Source organism: Solea solea, chromosome 9 (assembly GCF_958295425.1).
Source record: "Solea solea chromosome 9, fSolSol10.1, whole genome shotgun sequence".
NCBI classification, from domain to species: domain Eukaryota; kingdom Metazoa; phylum Chordata; class Actinopteri; order Pleuronectiformes; family Soleidae; genus Solea; species Solea solea.
In genome coordinates this window covers 7,011,391-7,028,595 of record NC_081142.1, presented here as the reverse complement: position 1 = coordinate 7,028,595, position 17,205 = coordinate 7,011,391, and the positions used below count along the sequence as shown (strand labels likewise).

General features: G+C 43.2%; 1 protein-coding gene across 4 annotated transcripts in view; it reads right to left on the bottom strand.

The window, feature by feature from the left end:
- Window positions 1–707: 707 nt before the first annotated feature.
- The window catches only part of lnx1 (ligand of numb-protein X 1), a 30,393-nt gene continuing 13,895 nt past the window's right edge, over window positions 708–17,205 (bottom strand). For 2 of the 4 annotated variants that reach the window (XM_058638727.1, XM_058638729.1), the window contains 9 exons: window positions 12,235–12,488; window positions 10,448–10,603; window positions 8,343–8,551; window positions 7,844–8,263; window positions 6,236–6,370; window positions 4,465–4,642; window positions 3,006–3,252; window positions 2,289–2,447; window positions 708–1,757 (listed from right to left, as the gene is read on the bottom strand). In XM_058638727.1, coding sequence (XP_058494710.1) covers window positions 1,622–1,757; window positions 2,289–2,447; window positions 3,006–3,252; window positions 4,465–4,642; window positions 6,236–6,370; window positions 7,844–8,263; window positions 8,343–8,551; window positions 10,448–10,603; window positions 12,235–12,488 — 1,894 coding nt within the window. In that variant the 3' untranslated portion in view covers window positions 708–1,621. The remainder of the gene's footprint in view (window positions 1,758–2,288; window positions 2,448–3,005; window positions 3,253–4,464; window positions 4,643–6,235; window positions 6,371–7,843; window positions 8,264–8,342; window positions 8,552–10,447; window positions 10,604–12,234; window positions 12,489–17,205) is intronic. The other 2 variants (XM_058638728.1, XM_058638730.1) reach the window with 1 other exon arrangement.

The following is a 17,205-nucleotide window of genomic DNA, read 5'->3' as shown; positions in this document are numbered from 1 at the left end:
TCTGCAGGTCCTTCCCCAGGTCCCCCCGTGGAATCTCTGGGATTTTTGCTCACCGTTCTCATGGTCATTTTGACCCCACGGGATGAGATCTTGCGTGGAGCCCCAGATCGAGGGAGATTATCAATGTCTTCCATTTTCTAATAATTGCTCCCACAGTTGATTTATTCACACCAAGCTGCTTGCCTATTGTAGATTCCCTCTTCCCAGCCTGGTGCAGGTCTACAATTTTGTTCCTGGTGTCCTTCGACAGCTCTTTGGTCTTGGCCGTGGTGACTGTTTGAGGCTGTGGACAGGTGTCTTTTATACAGATAACGAGTTCAAACAGGTGCCATTAATACAGGTAACGAGTGGAGGACAGAAGAAGTTACAGGTCTGTGAGAGCCAGAGATCTTGCTTGTTTGTAGGTGACCAAATACTTATTTTCCACCATAAGTTACAAATAAATTCTTTAAAAATCCTACAATGTGATTTCAGGATTTTCACATTCTGTCTCTCACGGTTGAAGTGTACCTATGATGAAAATGACAGACCTCTGTCATCATTTTAAGTGGGAGAACTTGCACAATCGGTGGCTGACTAAATACTTTTTTGCCCCACTGATATGTATAATGCTGTTCTGTATTAGCTTTTAATATATAAAGTCCAAAACAAGGCTGTTGGATGTGAATCTCAGTGAACTGTGCTTTTCACACAACTTTCCTCACAAATCTTTTTAAATGACTTTATTGATCATTTAACCAAATATACCATCAGATATATTACACAGGCCAAAGTGTGACAGACACAACCACAGTAGACGGCCCCCAGACCATCCACTGATACACAGAAACCAAGTCAGCTTTTATTTTTTTTCTTAAAAGTAAGAAAATTAGTAAGGCCTCCACAATGTCATTATTTTTTTTAAACATGTTATGAGCACATTGATCCATATATATATATATATATTTTTTAAATATATTTTCCTTGCCAGTGGTTTGATCATTTAGCCATAGCTTTTGAAAGAAAAGAAAAAAACCTCAACACAGACTACTACTTGGCAACGTGTCCTCAGGTCAACACATGAAGATGACAACCACTGTCAGTACAAACAGAATGGAGCCTATGTTTAAAAGGCCATACCACAAACGAACAAAAGAAATGTATTACAAGTGCTTGGATCAGTACTTTTTTTTTTAGACACCCAACATTTACAGTAAAGAAATGTGAGTCCAACTTAACGCATACCCTAATATATAACTACTGGAATTGGCAACATGTAGTGCGTCCTCTTGATCCACCCACTCCACACTGTTTCAGAGAATGACCACATCTCCTAAACAGATAACACAATCCTCCTGCTTAGAGGCAGCCGGTCAGGCCTGGATTTCCCTGGTTTGGCATTCTCGGAGGGGCAAGTTAACCTCTGGTTACACTCCAGTCTTTTTGTGTGTCCCTCTTCCGACTCCTGGCAATGTCTCAGCTGTCTATCAGAAGTGAGGAATCCATACAGCTACAGTACTATTCTAAGCTTCTCCCACACTGCAAGCTTAAGAAACGTCAACCAGTCTTAAGTTCCACATTCCTTGGTCCGTGCTGCTGAAGCAGCAATGTGTTTGGCTTGGTGCACTGCACTTGCTGCATCCTACAGCAGGCTGCCTGGCCAGGAGACGATGGTCAGGGTAATTCTTCCTCGCAGCTCCTTCAGGAGACGCACCAGCGCAGTGTGGGTCATGCCCCATGTGCTCTTCCCATTCACCTCGAGTAAGATGTCCCCGCACCTGAACAGAGACACGTGGCCGTTAAAAAATGCTGGTGCCTCGAAACAGAGCAAAACTTGAGAAGAAAGCTATTAACTCTACTGCTCCACTTTCCTGGAATATTTAACAACAGGAGCATAAAGTGTCACAATTGATTACTTTTTGGTGGAGTTTATTTTGTGTTTTAAAGTGTTTTAAAGAGAGGGTGGGAGATCATTTTCTATATCATTTTTTACTATATTGCTTAAAATCCTCTTAACAACCCGATTGTAACCAATTCATTAATGCATTGCCACAAAAATGAAAAATGTCAGTCAGCTGTGGAACAGACGGGCCTGTAAAAACCATACAACCATGTGGAATGGCTTGTAAAAGAAATTTTAGTTTCAACAAGAATTTAAAGTATAATTATATACGTATAAAAGGCACTACCAAAAAAAAAATGTAATAGATATCATCAAAAATCTCAAAGAAATCTGAAGTTTTTCAGGCTTTTTTAATGGTCCATATCATTTTGCTCACAGGACATAAGAAAATATAAAAGCTGTATACCTTATCCTGCCATCATTGTAGGCTGGTGTCCCCTCCACGATAGAGCGGATAAAAAAGGATTGATTGCAGTTGACCTCCTCCTGACCTCCCACGATGCTAAAGCCCAGGCTGCCTGATGTGCTCCGCCGCAGGACGATGTCTTTGCAGCAGTAGAGATGCCTGCATAAGCCAAGAGGGAGCTTAAGAACACTAATCTCTCAACTTCATCTTTAAATTATACATACTGTATATCCATGCTGGCTATGTGTGCTGCAGCTAGACTGATACAACCAGCTCTGCTGAGGAGATAAAAGGTTGTAGTTCTTTGAGTCACAGTGTGACTTTTCCTCCCAGAAGATGATGGTGGGATTTCGAAATCTGCCTCATACAAAAAGCCCAGGGCTGAATAAAATTTACATTCAAAGGCTTTCAGCTGCACCTCTGGTCGAGACTTCATTACCATGACTTATGGGACCTGTTCCTTTGACTGACAATTGACTCCTAATCAATTCACTCTTCTGTCACTTTTAACTGTAGTTAAATCATATGCTAAAAGTTCTGAGAGGAAGTTCTACTCATAAAATAACTATGAATATTTAAGCTGAAAAGTTCGCTCTGTCAATATTTTGAGTTGGCACCTGCTGGCAGAGGTCAGAAGGACCACTGTGGGGGCGTAGATTATTCTGGCAATGGAAAAAGGATAAAAAATGAATATGGAGTGGATCAAGGGGTGCTCACCTGGGTAACTGCAGCCATGACACCCACTGTGGGGAGTAGTCATCATTAGGAAGCGGACTCTTGGTGCTATCTGTGGGTGAGGGGGTGAGACAAGGCGGCAGCGGGCACTCTTGCAGGCTTTCTTCAGGGGGACGCATTTCCAAGACCTTGAGCACAACAGGAGAGGTGGTGTTTTTCAAGTTGGCCACAGCCTCGCCTCGTGTCACCCCCGTCAAATCCACCCCGTTCACATTTAGCAAGATGTCACCTGCGGGGAGAAAGTGGACAGCACAGCTTGTCATCCAACCAGGTTTGCTGACTTGATAATAGGTTTTCAAAAGACCTCGCAGGACAGGGACTTATCATCAACCTATTTAATATTCAAAAGCATCCCTGCTGGAACACAAAGGCTATGGAAAACCAAGCACCACCTGTGATTTAAAAAGCCTCCTAGTGATGAAAGTGGTGCAAGAAAAACTGACAGCACGGTCCAGCTTGTGAATAAGCAACTCAAAGGGCACATTTGCCCTGCGTGGATATGTTAATGCGAAATAACAGTCTATTATAATACTCAAACAGGTTTCATCAGCACACAAACAGAGACAGCTGCTGCAGCAGTGGGGGCACAATGACAGGCTTTAATATGGTCATGTTTGAAGATGGATATGCTGGTATAAGCAGCCGAGGCTCCAATCTCTCACTTCCCTGCCTTAAACTGCATTATTAGACATTATGACAGGAAGATTATTGCTATCACATGGAGTTATTTGTGCGCCGCTCTGTCATTTGATCCATTTTAGAGCTGACTGATTTCATATCATGAAATAATTAAGTCCTCGACAATTTGTTTGGAGCACAGCAAGTCCTGCGCACTGCTCTGCCAATGTTTGTATGTGTTTTGTTTTCGGCACATTAGAGCCCATTTGTAGAGCTCGGAGTTTTCTGCTGGATGAACAGCCTTCCTAATGAAACACAAGTGTTCATCAACCATTCCTGTTTCCACACAAAGCATTCAACACCAAAGTCAAATTTATGACAGTGGCAACCATGTAAACAAATTTAATAATGAACAATTATTAGCACAAAAGCGCTGAACATGATATTCCTTGCAATAGGGATTATATAATATTCTAGAGTCTACTAAACCAGTGATTTGTAATGACCAAGTGTGCAGGTATTTTCTAAAAGACAACATATGGATTACACTAACAAATATAAAGGTGGTCAAAATTATTATTATTATTTTTAACTTTAAATACTTTGCTGTTTGCCATTTCAGTCAAGTACAAGTAGATATATCCCATCTACACTATGATTTGACGGTTTTCCAGTTGCTTTAACGTCCCACAGAATCAATGCACAACTCATTTGTTTAAAAGTATGAAATGCATTTGAAGAAGAACAAGGTTAGCGTGTTGAAACATTTACACATGTAATAGGGTTATCATATTTTACAGTGCATTAGTCATAATCATTTTACCTTTGCGGATAGAGCCTTCCTGCCCCACCACTCCATCAGGGTCCACGTTTGTGACATAGATGGGGAGATCCCACCCTCGGCTGGACATGCCCCCGGCCACCGTCATACCGAGAGAGTCGTACGGTTCCTTAGTCAAAGTAACTGTCTTCTCATAGCATGCGGGCTTCTGACACGAGTCCTTCACAGAGAATAAGAGTCAATTAATGACTGTCAACATCTCAAATATTGTCTGCTGGTACCAATTTATCCTCCACATTAGGGGCACAAAGCACAATCAAGTAGGGGGAAATGTGGGGTATAACCTGGACAGGTGTTTTATAGGTGAATATTCTAATATCTTGAAGTTCTTTGATTTGATGCTACTGTATAAACCGTATATAAAACTACCATTATTGTATTGATGTCCCTCCATGATGCTAAAATGAAAAATATATCCATGACTGTTCTTTTCACAGTTATGTTTTTTCATATTAAAAACCCCAAAACAAAGCTGTGACACCAAGGGCACTTATATAGACTCCACACACTGATTAGATTGTGCAGCGGCACATTTGCATATTAATGAAGACTGTGACGTGCGACAGCTTCTTAATGCTCCGAAAATTCATATGAGAACCATCCATGTTATGCTATCGGAGTCCAACAACATAGACATATGCGCTAATTAATAAATGACCTCATTAGCATAACTGGTGGTGGATATTAGGGTGGGTGGGGTTGGCAGCTCAAGTGTCTTTTTGTTCTGTGATCAGGGCCAGGGAGAGTAGAGTAGTAATGAATAACACATGGACACATCGAGGTCGATGGGATGTAGTTGCATTCACACATTTCTGCATCACTTGCAGGTGGAGATCACTTGTGGTCACCTAACAGAGCCCAGGCCATGATGGTGGTGGATATGATCCTGAGTGAATACAGTCATTAAAGATGTGTGCTGTGTTCTACTGTGTGGGCTGTGGTGAGTAGTTTGACACGTACCGACGTGCCAGTTCAGAAAACCTGACATGGAAAGCTTAAGCAGAGGGAAATAGCCGTGCTCCACCCAAAACTAACAACATTGGCCTACTAGCTCCTGTAAAGCTCCCTAATTACTGTAGAACATATGTACATAATTTGTTTATGTATACGTAAACCAAAGTTTAAATGACAGGTTGTGGTTTGGTTGCGGGTTGTACACAGGACACAATATTTTTTTTTTTAGTTATTAAGGTATTACAAGGTGAGCTCTAGCAATTCTGGTAGAATAGCTGAATAGCTAAGTTAAATTAACCACTTACTGCCCGTGGTGTCATATTGAGCAAACTAACTTTTCATTTCACTCTCTGCAAGAAAAAAAAAAAAATATTTGTCATAATGTCATCCTGTTTTTAAGAAAGGGATATTGAGGCAAATATGTAGCTGGTAGTGTTTTTGACTTGACACAGAATGAATTTTCAGTGACAGCGATGTACAGAAGCCGACTTTACTGTCTGGATAAAAGCTTTGGTGAGGGTTTGGCAGAAGGTGCTCTAAATCCTGCAGGATGACAGGATGTTTTTGTCTGTCGAGTGAAAATAAAATGGCTGATACGAGTGCAGCAGCTCTGAGGGGGAGAAGACTGTCTATGGTAGTGTTTGAATGACACATTCGGCTTTGAAGGGAGAAAAATAGGTTGAATCATTTTGTACCTGAAAGGGAATATTTATCAAGGGAAGGGGAGACTGTACTCCCTCGTGTACAGGTACTCTTACTGTCTCTTGTGCACTGCATGCATGCGTGTGTGTCTGCTCACCAGTAGTGTTTGCTCTATATCCACGGGAGAGTATGGTGGGGGACCATCCATGCCCCACGGAGCTTCTTGTAAGATGTCTGGGCTTGGTAGGCAGATCTGACGAGACACTATGAAGTGGACACCCTCCTCACTTGCCTAGAGACCATGAAGCGTTAACACACAATGTTAAGACATGACTGACACTGAAGAAACAGACAAGTTCATCGGCAGATTACGCTGTTTCCAGACTTTATAATAAGGTGGGTTAATTGGATGACGGCTAAAGCCCTGTACTTGAGCAGAGTGGTATAGTCTTCTCAGCAAACTCGGTCAGAAATATCGTCACCTTAAAAAGCTCATTACATTACAAATGTTATTCTACACCATCACAAACCTTGTTGAAATCTTGTTTGCCATCTCTAAATCAGCCCAAACTAGCTGCACTAGACACTCAAACCAAGCTCCACTGAATCACTTTTAGTGATTTTTGTTGTTGATGATGTTATTCTTCTTCATCAGACTGAGGGAGTGTTTGTGTGTATACACCAGCAGCACAGTCAGACTCTGGCAGACTGCTCTCATCCTGTCTGACTGCTGAGCTCACTTCTGAAACTTTCTGTGGACACCTTGTGTGCTTTCAGAAATATTCAAACCTGTTTGCAACCCTCTCGATTTACAATAACAATGTTGCTGTTGACCAGGATGGTCGCCATAAAATGGGAATGTTATTGGGCAACATGAGACGTAAACACAGCTATACTGAGAATCACGAGAGATTAGCTTAATCAACATTCAAGATTCAATGATGATTTGAATGTGACACACTGCATTTTTAAGGTCTGGCACTTGTATGCCTTTTTGTATCTCGGTGAAACAGCCTTTTAAGAAGAACTTAACAGCAAATCCATCAACCATAGATTTAATTCACTGTCACCATTTTTGCTGAACCTACCACAGTGAAATGCCAGTCCAGCCTTCATTACACATTCACATGAAAGTCATCCAACAGACACACAGACTGGCTGGCTGCTTGCCTCTTCCCCCCTGCTCTCATTCCTCTGAGGTTTCCCCCGAACTCAGTTACACAGAGCTGACTCCTGAATTAGCTGGCCCTGCCCATTATTGCCTTAGTTGGACTAATTTAATTTCTTCCTTCCCAGTTCTTAATCTCTGACAGAACGTGTCTACTCTCAGGGGCTATCCTGGTTCCACAGAGACACAGAAGAGCCGGTCAGACTGCCTAGACAGGAACTCTGGGCTCAGAGACCCGGCACAGTCAGCCACTAACATGTTGCAATTAACCATGATTAACAACAAACACCACCATTGACTGGCATCAACCAGGAACCAGAGGCAGTTGCATGTCCTGGTCCATCAGGGAATCGCCACAATTAAATACTATTAAGTGCGGTCTGTGCAGACACAACAGCAGAGAACAACACAATTAGCCTGAATCACCGCAATTATCTTTAATACCTCAGAGACCCTGAGTAAGAACAGAGTCCAGTTGTTTACGGACCTGTAACAACATGTGGACTTCCTACAAATTGCTAGGACCTGCTCTCTGAGCTACATCAATTCCTTTCAAAGAAAAACCAACACACTATCACTTAACCCTTGTTGACTCACCTGAATAAGCAGAGCAGCGTGTTCTGGTGCCCCATAACGTAGATCGTGCCCATTGATGGCGAGCACACGGTCACCCACACACAACTGTCCGTCACGTGCAGCCAGGCCGCCCTCCAACAGGTGAAAGACAAACACTCCGTGCTCCTCTGGCCGCCTCACTAGCTTAATGCCAAGCTGTTCGTCTGGAGTGCTCTTACTCAGGACCACATGGATGCTGTCATCCCTGGGATGGTGTGGTAGAACGTGAGAGGGGTGGCCCCCGGCACCGTCATGGCTGTGTCCATGGCCATATTGGTGGCTATGCGAGCGGTAGCGATGGCGCTGTTCTCTGAGCACGGTCAGTCGGAGGAGTTGACATGGCTGTTTGAGGGTTGCCACAGCATAGCAGTGGGGTACATTGCTGATGTCAATGCCATTTACCTGAGAGGGCATCATTAACGTTAGAACTTTGACTGTTTCTTATCGATATGGGATACTGCTGTATTTGTTTCTGTAATACCTTCAGAATCATGTCCCCAGGAAGTAAGCGTCCATCCCGTGCAATGACACCCTCTCTGTAGATGTCCTGGATGAGGATGCGAACCAAGGGGGTCTCGTTGCCCCCGACAACGCTGATGGCCAGTGGTTCTGAGGGATCCACCCGTGTGATCTTAATACTGGTAAGCTCACCATCAGGGATCAGGTGATGGAGCTGAGGAAGAGCCAGCACTAAAGAAGAAGATGAAGGAGAAGGAAATGGCTCATTTTAATAAGATGCACAAGAAAATCCAAATTGGATTGGAGCAGCCAAGTAAAATAGGAGCGGAAATGGGAGATGAAGAGAATGAAAATGAGACTCACAGAGGGAAAAAAAAAAGGTAGATTGTGTTAGAGAGGATCAGCAGTGGAACCAGCTGTCCCTACTCCCCCAGGTTAGTAAAACAAACTTGCTCAACTCAAGAGGGAAAATGTTCTTGGCTGATTAACCAACTTGATGTTTTTGCCATTAGTCACATACATCTGTAACAAGTATTCTAGGGAAAATCCGCAATTTTACATTTCCATAGTTATTACTTGGGTGGGGAACAGCAACATCACACGCACTTTTGCATAGTTTAGTAATAGTTTTATAGTTCCTGCTTGTTATTGAAGCCTACTGTGTAAAGTCTATGCAATGCATTCAATTGTATTACTAAAGACTGATGTAAATTTGTATTTTCATCCCAACACTTGATTAGCTCAAGCAATACACAAGATTAAGCCATGTAAACAAATTCTGAGAAGTGTGTACATTTAGCCACTTTTCTCATATTGTGTTGTGTGGAAAATCCCATCCCATTTTGATCAGTGGTCAAATCCACAAACCAGCAGACTAACACGCCATAGGCTGGACAGAGAGGAAGTGGGTGGGGCTCACTCATCTTGGCCAGCAGCCTTAATGAATAAATGACAGAAACGATGCATTTCTTGTTTTTCTTTTTCTTTGGTTATGAAAAAGGTCTCCCTCCCCCTATTCCTCAGTGGGCTGTCTCCCTCTGGTCTCCATAGGCACTGCTACTCACGCTGCACTTTCTTCATTCCAAAGTCAATATTTTGTCTTTATTGCGGCATATTGCTCCAAGGAGGGAGATCACATTAACACAGCGATCTGCAGCTATTATGCAACCATTCCATTTAACACCTCTATCTGACTTCATCCATAAATGTTTTCATTTAAGTATCTTTTTATTTCATTCATGAGGGCATTGCATTACCTGTTTCCTTTATACTACTGTGTTGTTTTTTTTTACCACTACTGTAGCTTCTCTTTTTAAACAGCTAATGTTATGGCTAATTGGTGGTACACATACAGTTTATATAGTGTACAAACTGTTCAGAATGTTACCGCTGTTAAATCATACTTCTTTCTCCATCCTCTCATCTATCTTGGTCTCTTCAGCAGCAGGCGAGGCAATGAATATTTAATCTATTCTCAGCCTCCACAGTGATGGCCACAGAGAATAATCCAAGTAACTGATCATTCGTCATCCTTCATTCTTACGTAATAACACATTTCTTCTCCTCCTGTCATCATACGGCAGTTCTTCTTCCAACATTACACTCTTTTATATTTGCTTCCCTCCTCCGCATTACCATAACACAAGGGGCATTAGATACATTACATTTTTTTTTTTTTTTTTTTTTTTACAAATCTTATTGCTCTACCACGGCAAGAACACTGCTCTCCCTGGTGACCACTCCATCAACCTAGTGAGCACCTGATGACCCTGAGTGTGCTGCAGGGAGAGTGAGATACAAGGGAGAAAGAGGTGGAGAAAGAGATGAAAGAGGAGAAGAACACGTTGTCACCAGCCACCTCCAGTGACCTGCTGCTCATCATCTCTGTCCAGAGTGCCTCAGGCGACCACTCTCCCTCCCTCCCGATCTGTCTTCTAGGATGCATCAGCAAACTTTTGCAGTCTGTAGCTGAATAATTAAGGAAACATATGCTATTGCCCCACTGTTGGCTCCTGACCATGTCACCCTCATTGTAGAGCCAAGCCAACAATGCAAAGACAACACAATCACACTTTCAAGTGAACCCCCCCAAGGAGCATATACTGCCCATACTATCATGATCCTTACCTTCCTGTGGAATAGTGGAGTTCCTGACATTGTCCCGCTCCTCAGATGTTTCATTGCTCACTGCGTTGCCACTCTTGGTTCTTCGTAGGACACTGAATGCCCGGTTCAACCTCCTGAAGGAACGGCTCCTCACTGAGGAGCGGTCAAAATTTCTAACTGCAAAGGAGACAGGGGGAAACAGAGAGGCACTTTATAATAGATTACCTCACCCTTTAACATGCCCGGACATGTCTGAGGGCCAGGGCCTCCTCACAGCCAATCAAATGTATTTTCAGGCTTTAGCAGCCAGTTACTGCCTATATGCACATGTACCTGCATATAAAAACAGATCAGTGTAGGTATAGGTAAGATAATAATATAATGGAGTTTGCCTAATCTTTAACAGGAAATATTAAGGATGCACCAAGCTGACTCAAGTGATACTTATTGCTGTTACCCAAATGCAAATACCCAACTCCAATCCACATGTTTTTCTGTTTTTTTTTTACAGATTTTAAACATGTTTACCACAGTGTCTGGAAGCTATTGAAATTCCTTTTATTTGTGGTATGAGTCAGCAGCCTAAATGGATGTGACAGAAGAAAGAAACTATGAATTTCATAAAGACACTATCAAAGAAACTCTATTGTGTGCAAATGAACTTTTTTGGTTTACAGGAAAACCAGGAATCTACAATGAAAATGTTGAGCCTGCTTCAGCTTTTGTTTTTGCCAGTTTTTGGATGTTGTCCTCTGCATCAAAATCTGCGGTCTCACTGAAATCAATGGGAGCAACGTGAGCAACGTGTTCAAATAATGCATCTTTTAGTTATGTAGTTGCATAACCACAGCAGTGATGGAACATACATGTTTTAGTGACCATGTCCAAAAAAGAACATCCCAGAGAGACTCTCGTCTGGTACTTTGCTTCTCTCAGAAAAAGGCAGACAGGCAACAAGAGGTTGCAGTGGAGTGGAGAGGCAGCAGCCCAGCTGCACCGAGCTCAGGACAGCGAGTCTCTGCAGCACCCCTCCCTCTCTCTGCGGGCTCGAGGAGATGCAAGGGCTCCTGACAGCCACATTATTCTTTAAAGCCCCAGCCGCTTCTGGAGCTGACAGCTTGTTCAGCAGTAGTGGTGCTCGTGGTGGTGGTGGTGGTGGTGGTGGTGGTGCTCACTCAGCCGGCCAAGCCAAAAGTGCTGATGCAGCATCATTTGGTGTCCCCACTGCTTGTTTGCTGATGTTAGAGGATGGGTAGAGGGATGAAGGGGCAGAGAAGAACCCCTGTAACTGTTCTGCTGTCAGTAGGGTGGGAGAAATGGTGGGAGGGACATTTGCGACCACATCATTGGGTATTAAGATACCTGTCCTTCCTTTTTTTATTTCCCTTGAATGAATAATGTTGCTGCCCTCTCGGTGACTTTCCCTCTGGGTTTCTCTTCTGTTTTCCATGGAGAGAATTTATGGATTGGCGGAAAAACAAAACAAGGCGGCCAAGCTAATTGGCTAATAGGATTTCTATCAGAGATCATTAGGGAAAACAAAGACTGTTTTCGAGGTTGAACAAGTTCCTGGGTTATATATCATGAGTGTGCAGATGTAAACGTATGTCTGTACACACATCGGGTTTTGACTGGGAGACTATGTAACAGTGACTAGAAGGTTCTCTACACTCTATTGATTTTCAATCTGTCAATCTGGCTAAACACAAATGCCCTTTAGCATTCTCTCTCCCTCTGTTTCCACAGATAACATCATGCCACACTGAACCTGGCCTCACATGAGCACAAACATCCATTCGCCCACTCACACTCACTCTTCTTTGAGCTGCTGCGGGCGGCCAGGCTGGTTGTGCTGCCTGACTGGCTGTTGTCCTCCATGCTGGGGTCAAAAGCGGGGTTGACCAGACCTTGCTCATCTGACAGGAGCGCCACAGCAGCGGAGGTCGGCCCATCATTAGGGAGTGTAGCAATGGTGAGTTCTGATGTGCTGTCAGTGCATTCGCCTTCCTGCGAGCGTCGCTTCCTGTCTGCGGAGAGCCCATAGTGGGAGGCCCCTTTACACCTGCACACAGGAGTTAGACGGTCAGTTACAAACTCAACTACTTTTGTAGTATGATTTAGGTATCAGCTATTAATATGTTAATATGATGCATGCCGATGAAATAGTGACACATGCTGACATTGTGTAGTGAGCTACACGTTGATATCATGGCAGTGTGAGTGAAAGTCAACACATTCATGTTTACGTTCAAGGAAAAGGTCAAATTCAGCATCTCCTGCGGCCTGAGGGCGTTCTATATATTTCTATACTGACCTCTGTCTTCTACCTTTGGTCAGCTTTACACAAATACTGCCAATGTGACCTCAACAAGGCCACAACAACTTTATACTGACAATATTAAATTGGGAATGTCTGTTTGTAAATGAAATGTGTCCCTACAGAGCAGGGTAGTGCTCTATCGAAGAAAGCCACGAAGGCTTTGAGCTGACGCTTCATCATAGGCAGGAATAACACTGGCTTGTCTCTCCCTCTGTCTCCACGGGGCCATCAAGACAAACATTAACTGGGTTTTAATGAGCTGGATTAAAGCCAGGCTCTGCTTTGACAGTAGTGCAGAAAATCAAGAGGCGCAGCATCCATTCTCCTGGGCTGTGGCTGGGTACCACTGAATGTAACATGTGACTGTTATTAGGAGATGGAGAGTTTAAGTAAAATGGTGGCCATCTTTGTAGAACTATAAAAGAAACAAGATTACATTACATGTCATTTAGCAGACACCAACATTTCATTCACCAGCAGAGGAGAAGGCCGAGCTGCAGAAACTTTCCTCATGTTACTCAACAGCAATGACAAGAACGTAAGCTCCTTTAATACTGGTGCTCACAAGCTGCAAAGAATCCTAAGAGCCAAAGACGAATGCACACGTGTTCAAGTACCGTAGTGGATAAACACGCGTTCCCGCTCACACACATGCACCTTTAATAGGCACTCGTACAGTCGTCCACTGACTGTATGGAATTGGAAACTAAGACAACATTCCCCTGTTTCACCCAGAGTAGTGGAAAACGTAAAACCACAGTCAGTTAGTGGGGATGGGCAAATACTGTTGAATACAGGTTCATTCAGTTACATAAATCTTACAGACCACCCAAACCTTTCAGGAAATAAAGTCTGCCCAAGTATTAATGAATGCACACTACACACATCATTGGAGACAGAGTGACTTTCTAACGATGAAGCTCTTAAGGTCTTTATTTCTGCAAATCTAGAGTTTTGGGCAAAAATAATGAAAACCGACGGAAGATTGTATTACAAGCTGTAAAACAATGAGATTTAAATGATACAAGTTGTAATTTTTGATGCGTCACGTAAACAAGCCATTACTAAACAGACGCAGCTGCAGCAGCTATTGGTTTGTGTGTGTGAATGTTTTATTAGAGGCTTTGTCCCCCTTTAATTAAAACTTCCTTCCTCCAGGGCAATGAGCGATGCCTCAAACCTGTAGCCATATCTCTGCTTCTTAGACTTTCAATGTTTGAGAAGCAGTGTTTAAGGGCAGAGTCTGTGCTGTCTGAGGTCACACGCAGGCTTGACAGAAAAACCTTGTCTTTCTGCACAGGGTGGTCTCAGAGCTTCAGGGCCAAGGTAAGAGAGTCAATTACTTCTGCACACCAGAGAGGTGAAGTGCTTACAAAGACGTCCACATACATAATAATTATAACAACATCATTATTTTTACCCTCTCGTTTTTAATCCCACAGACAAACAAACACCCCTTTTGTGTTTATCGATGGAAGTTTGACTGTTGCTGCAGAACTCCTTTTCTTGTGAAGCACCATCATCATCAAGGGATGATCAGTGAACTCAGAGGATGCTCGTTAGCGCTGCGGTATCCTTGTCTCAGTCAGCACAGCCTCTGTTATCGCATCATGTCTCTAAACCAACGGATTTGTGGGCGAGATAAGACGCAAAGACACCAAAACGTGCTCAGCGCTCTTCCCCTCTCCCTCCTCCTTCCTGCCACTATCTTCAAAGCAACACCGTTTACCCATGATGCTCTCAGTGACATGGCAGCGGAGCTGACGTGCCCTCGCTGTGACACCAACAGCCTTGTTCTTGTGATGTGAAATAAACACCAGCTCACAAGTCACCAAAGCCTGTGAGATTCTCCAATCCTCTTTATGGGCGTGTGGATTATCCATGCTAACCCAAATGCTCTCTCTGCTCATGAACAATTGTTTTGGGCCACACTCCGCACACTGCCCAATTTACCTCTGCTGAGGCGACTATTCCTGGTCAGACAGTCAAATTTAGAACATGTGCACTGTCTGGGTGCATCATTTTCACGTGCCATGGGTATGTACAGTAACACACTGAAATCTTTTAAGCAGCTTGGAGTCTAAAGCACTGCTTTTAGGCACAGTGTCAACCTGTGAGGTACAGCCAGCTGACAGGTGCATGATCCACAGTTTGAGTGACTTCCTTCTCTTCAACCTACTTCCTTATTAAGCGCTCAGCTTTTAGATGCTCTTGGAAATACACCAGCAACACCTGACATGTAAGAACCTGAGACAAAACCGAGAATCATTTACACCACTGCGAGCCTGGTGGTAGCTGACACTTTTTCTTTTTTTTTCTTCTTCACAGAAACGTGTTTGTATATAGGAGGTTTCCACAAAGAGTGTGACAAAGAGTGTGGCAGGATCTGACAGAATGAGTCTATTCTCAGAGCACCAACGTACGTGGGAATGCACAGACTCAGTAGGTGCAATATTCAATGACTTTTAGTCACTCGTGTACAGATACCTTTGTCCTTGACATACTTTTTAGCTGAAAATGTAAAAACATAATCCTGCCTCACAACACATACAGTAAATACAAGAATGGAACATCAAGATGAACCTTACTCCGCACCAGAAACAATGCTGTGACTAATAACTTGTGCCCCACGACACACTTACACCATGTAGAAGATAAATAACACTGCCGGTACAGTGTTCATTAAAGAAAAACATTAAAAACAGAAATCAGTCATCCCTTTGTTGTGTATGCCTTTATCACGCTCTACTATACTATACTATTTGTGTGAGTAGAATGAGAGAGAGACAGAGGATTGAGCGACATAAAGACAGACAGAGTAATCCAGTTAATGATGAACTAGAGGAGTGTTAATCAAAGGACGTGTTGGTGTGTGGATTGAATCCACCTGCTGTGAACTGTAATCCCATGTGCTGCATGAGGAGCAAGAGGGGAATCATTCTGCTGTGGGAAGAAACTTTTTGCTATAAGCTTGTTTCCAAAATTGGAGTCAGAGGTGAGGCTTAGTTGGGTGTGACTTCTTACAAGCCTTTAAAAAACGAATGTGCACACACAAACCAAAAGTGAATGTGCACAGCTGCCTATGTAGCACATAAATCCTGGCTTTGTGTTTGAACTTTCCTTTGTGCTCCTGTGCAACGGCAGGCTCAACAAGTTCTGCATGCTCGATGTGTCTGCATGTTTTATGAGCGCGCTGAGAGGACGCCGTCCTCCCAGCACAGTGTCCGCCGACTCTGTTGCGATCCAGCCCAAACGCTGAGTCATGGTTTTTCAGCCAATCAATATGTACAATCATCAGTTGAGGCCTGACCCCATGATCAGGCTGAAAGAAACATTTATGCAGCATTTACTGTTTGTACAGTATGTCAGTGTCTGGTTTCAACACGGAGGCCAATCTCACACTACATCTGTCAACAAAGAATAGAACAGCAAGTAATAAAGCTGCTCTTTGGCCGAGCCATTGCAATGTTGTGTGGGCAAAGCAATCTCAACATTAGAATAACATTCTCTGATACGTTACGCTAGTTTTACTCCTTTGTTCCAGTCTCTTCACGTCCTCCCCATGTTTGAACTCAATTATCGAGTTAAAATTCTTTACCATTCTGTGTCTTTTTTTCCCTCACTGGAGTGCAGACAACCCTAACTGTAATTCTCACTACCCTACAGTACATGATCATAGAGAATTCCCCGAAGGCTACTGTCCCACATTGCTCTTGGCTCCTTTTAGCCTATATTTCTCACTAGCCCTTGGCAGTATCCTGATTTCTCCACCTCCATGTGCCATGGTACAAATGCCTGAATCACAGCTCTGACACTGACTGGGGCACCGCTCACGTGAGAGACTAACTCCACACTGTTCGCCTCTCTCTGTGCTGTCAGTTACACACTGCTGGTTCCCTGCTCTGTGGGCTGTTCAGATGGAACCCCCTTCTGCAGAGTAGCTTGCTGGAGACAGAAGGAAATATTCCACGATTTACACGTCATGCCTCAAAAACCCCTTAACAGTAGACTGTTACGCTGACTGTAACGCAGTCAAAAAGTGAATCGACACCTGTTTTCATAACGTCAACCCATGTCTCAGAAAGTGGGACATTTGATGGTTCAGCACAGACATAAAAGTGCACTACAGGAGCAAATGCAATATATTTAGGGTTTAGTATACAATTAATTTACTATAAAACACAGCATATAAAAAGTAAAAAATCTCCGTTTAAACCATCTCTGCATGCATAAGGTCACTAACACCTGTTCACCATGCCCGTGTGCTGTCACATCTGAGAGGAAGGCTCTGCTCGAGTAGACACCTTGACCTGCTGTTCACTTCTCTCATGAATAAATTAATATACATACATTATTCATCTGTTCTTTTGTGACCATGTATTCATACATGCACCATACACACTACCGTCATACATATTAAATGTGTTTTGTTGCGCTGTGCTGTTTTCAGTTTGAATCT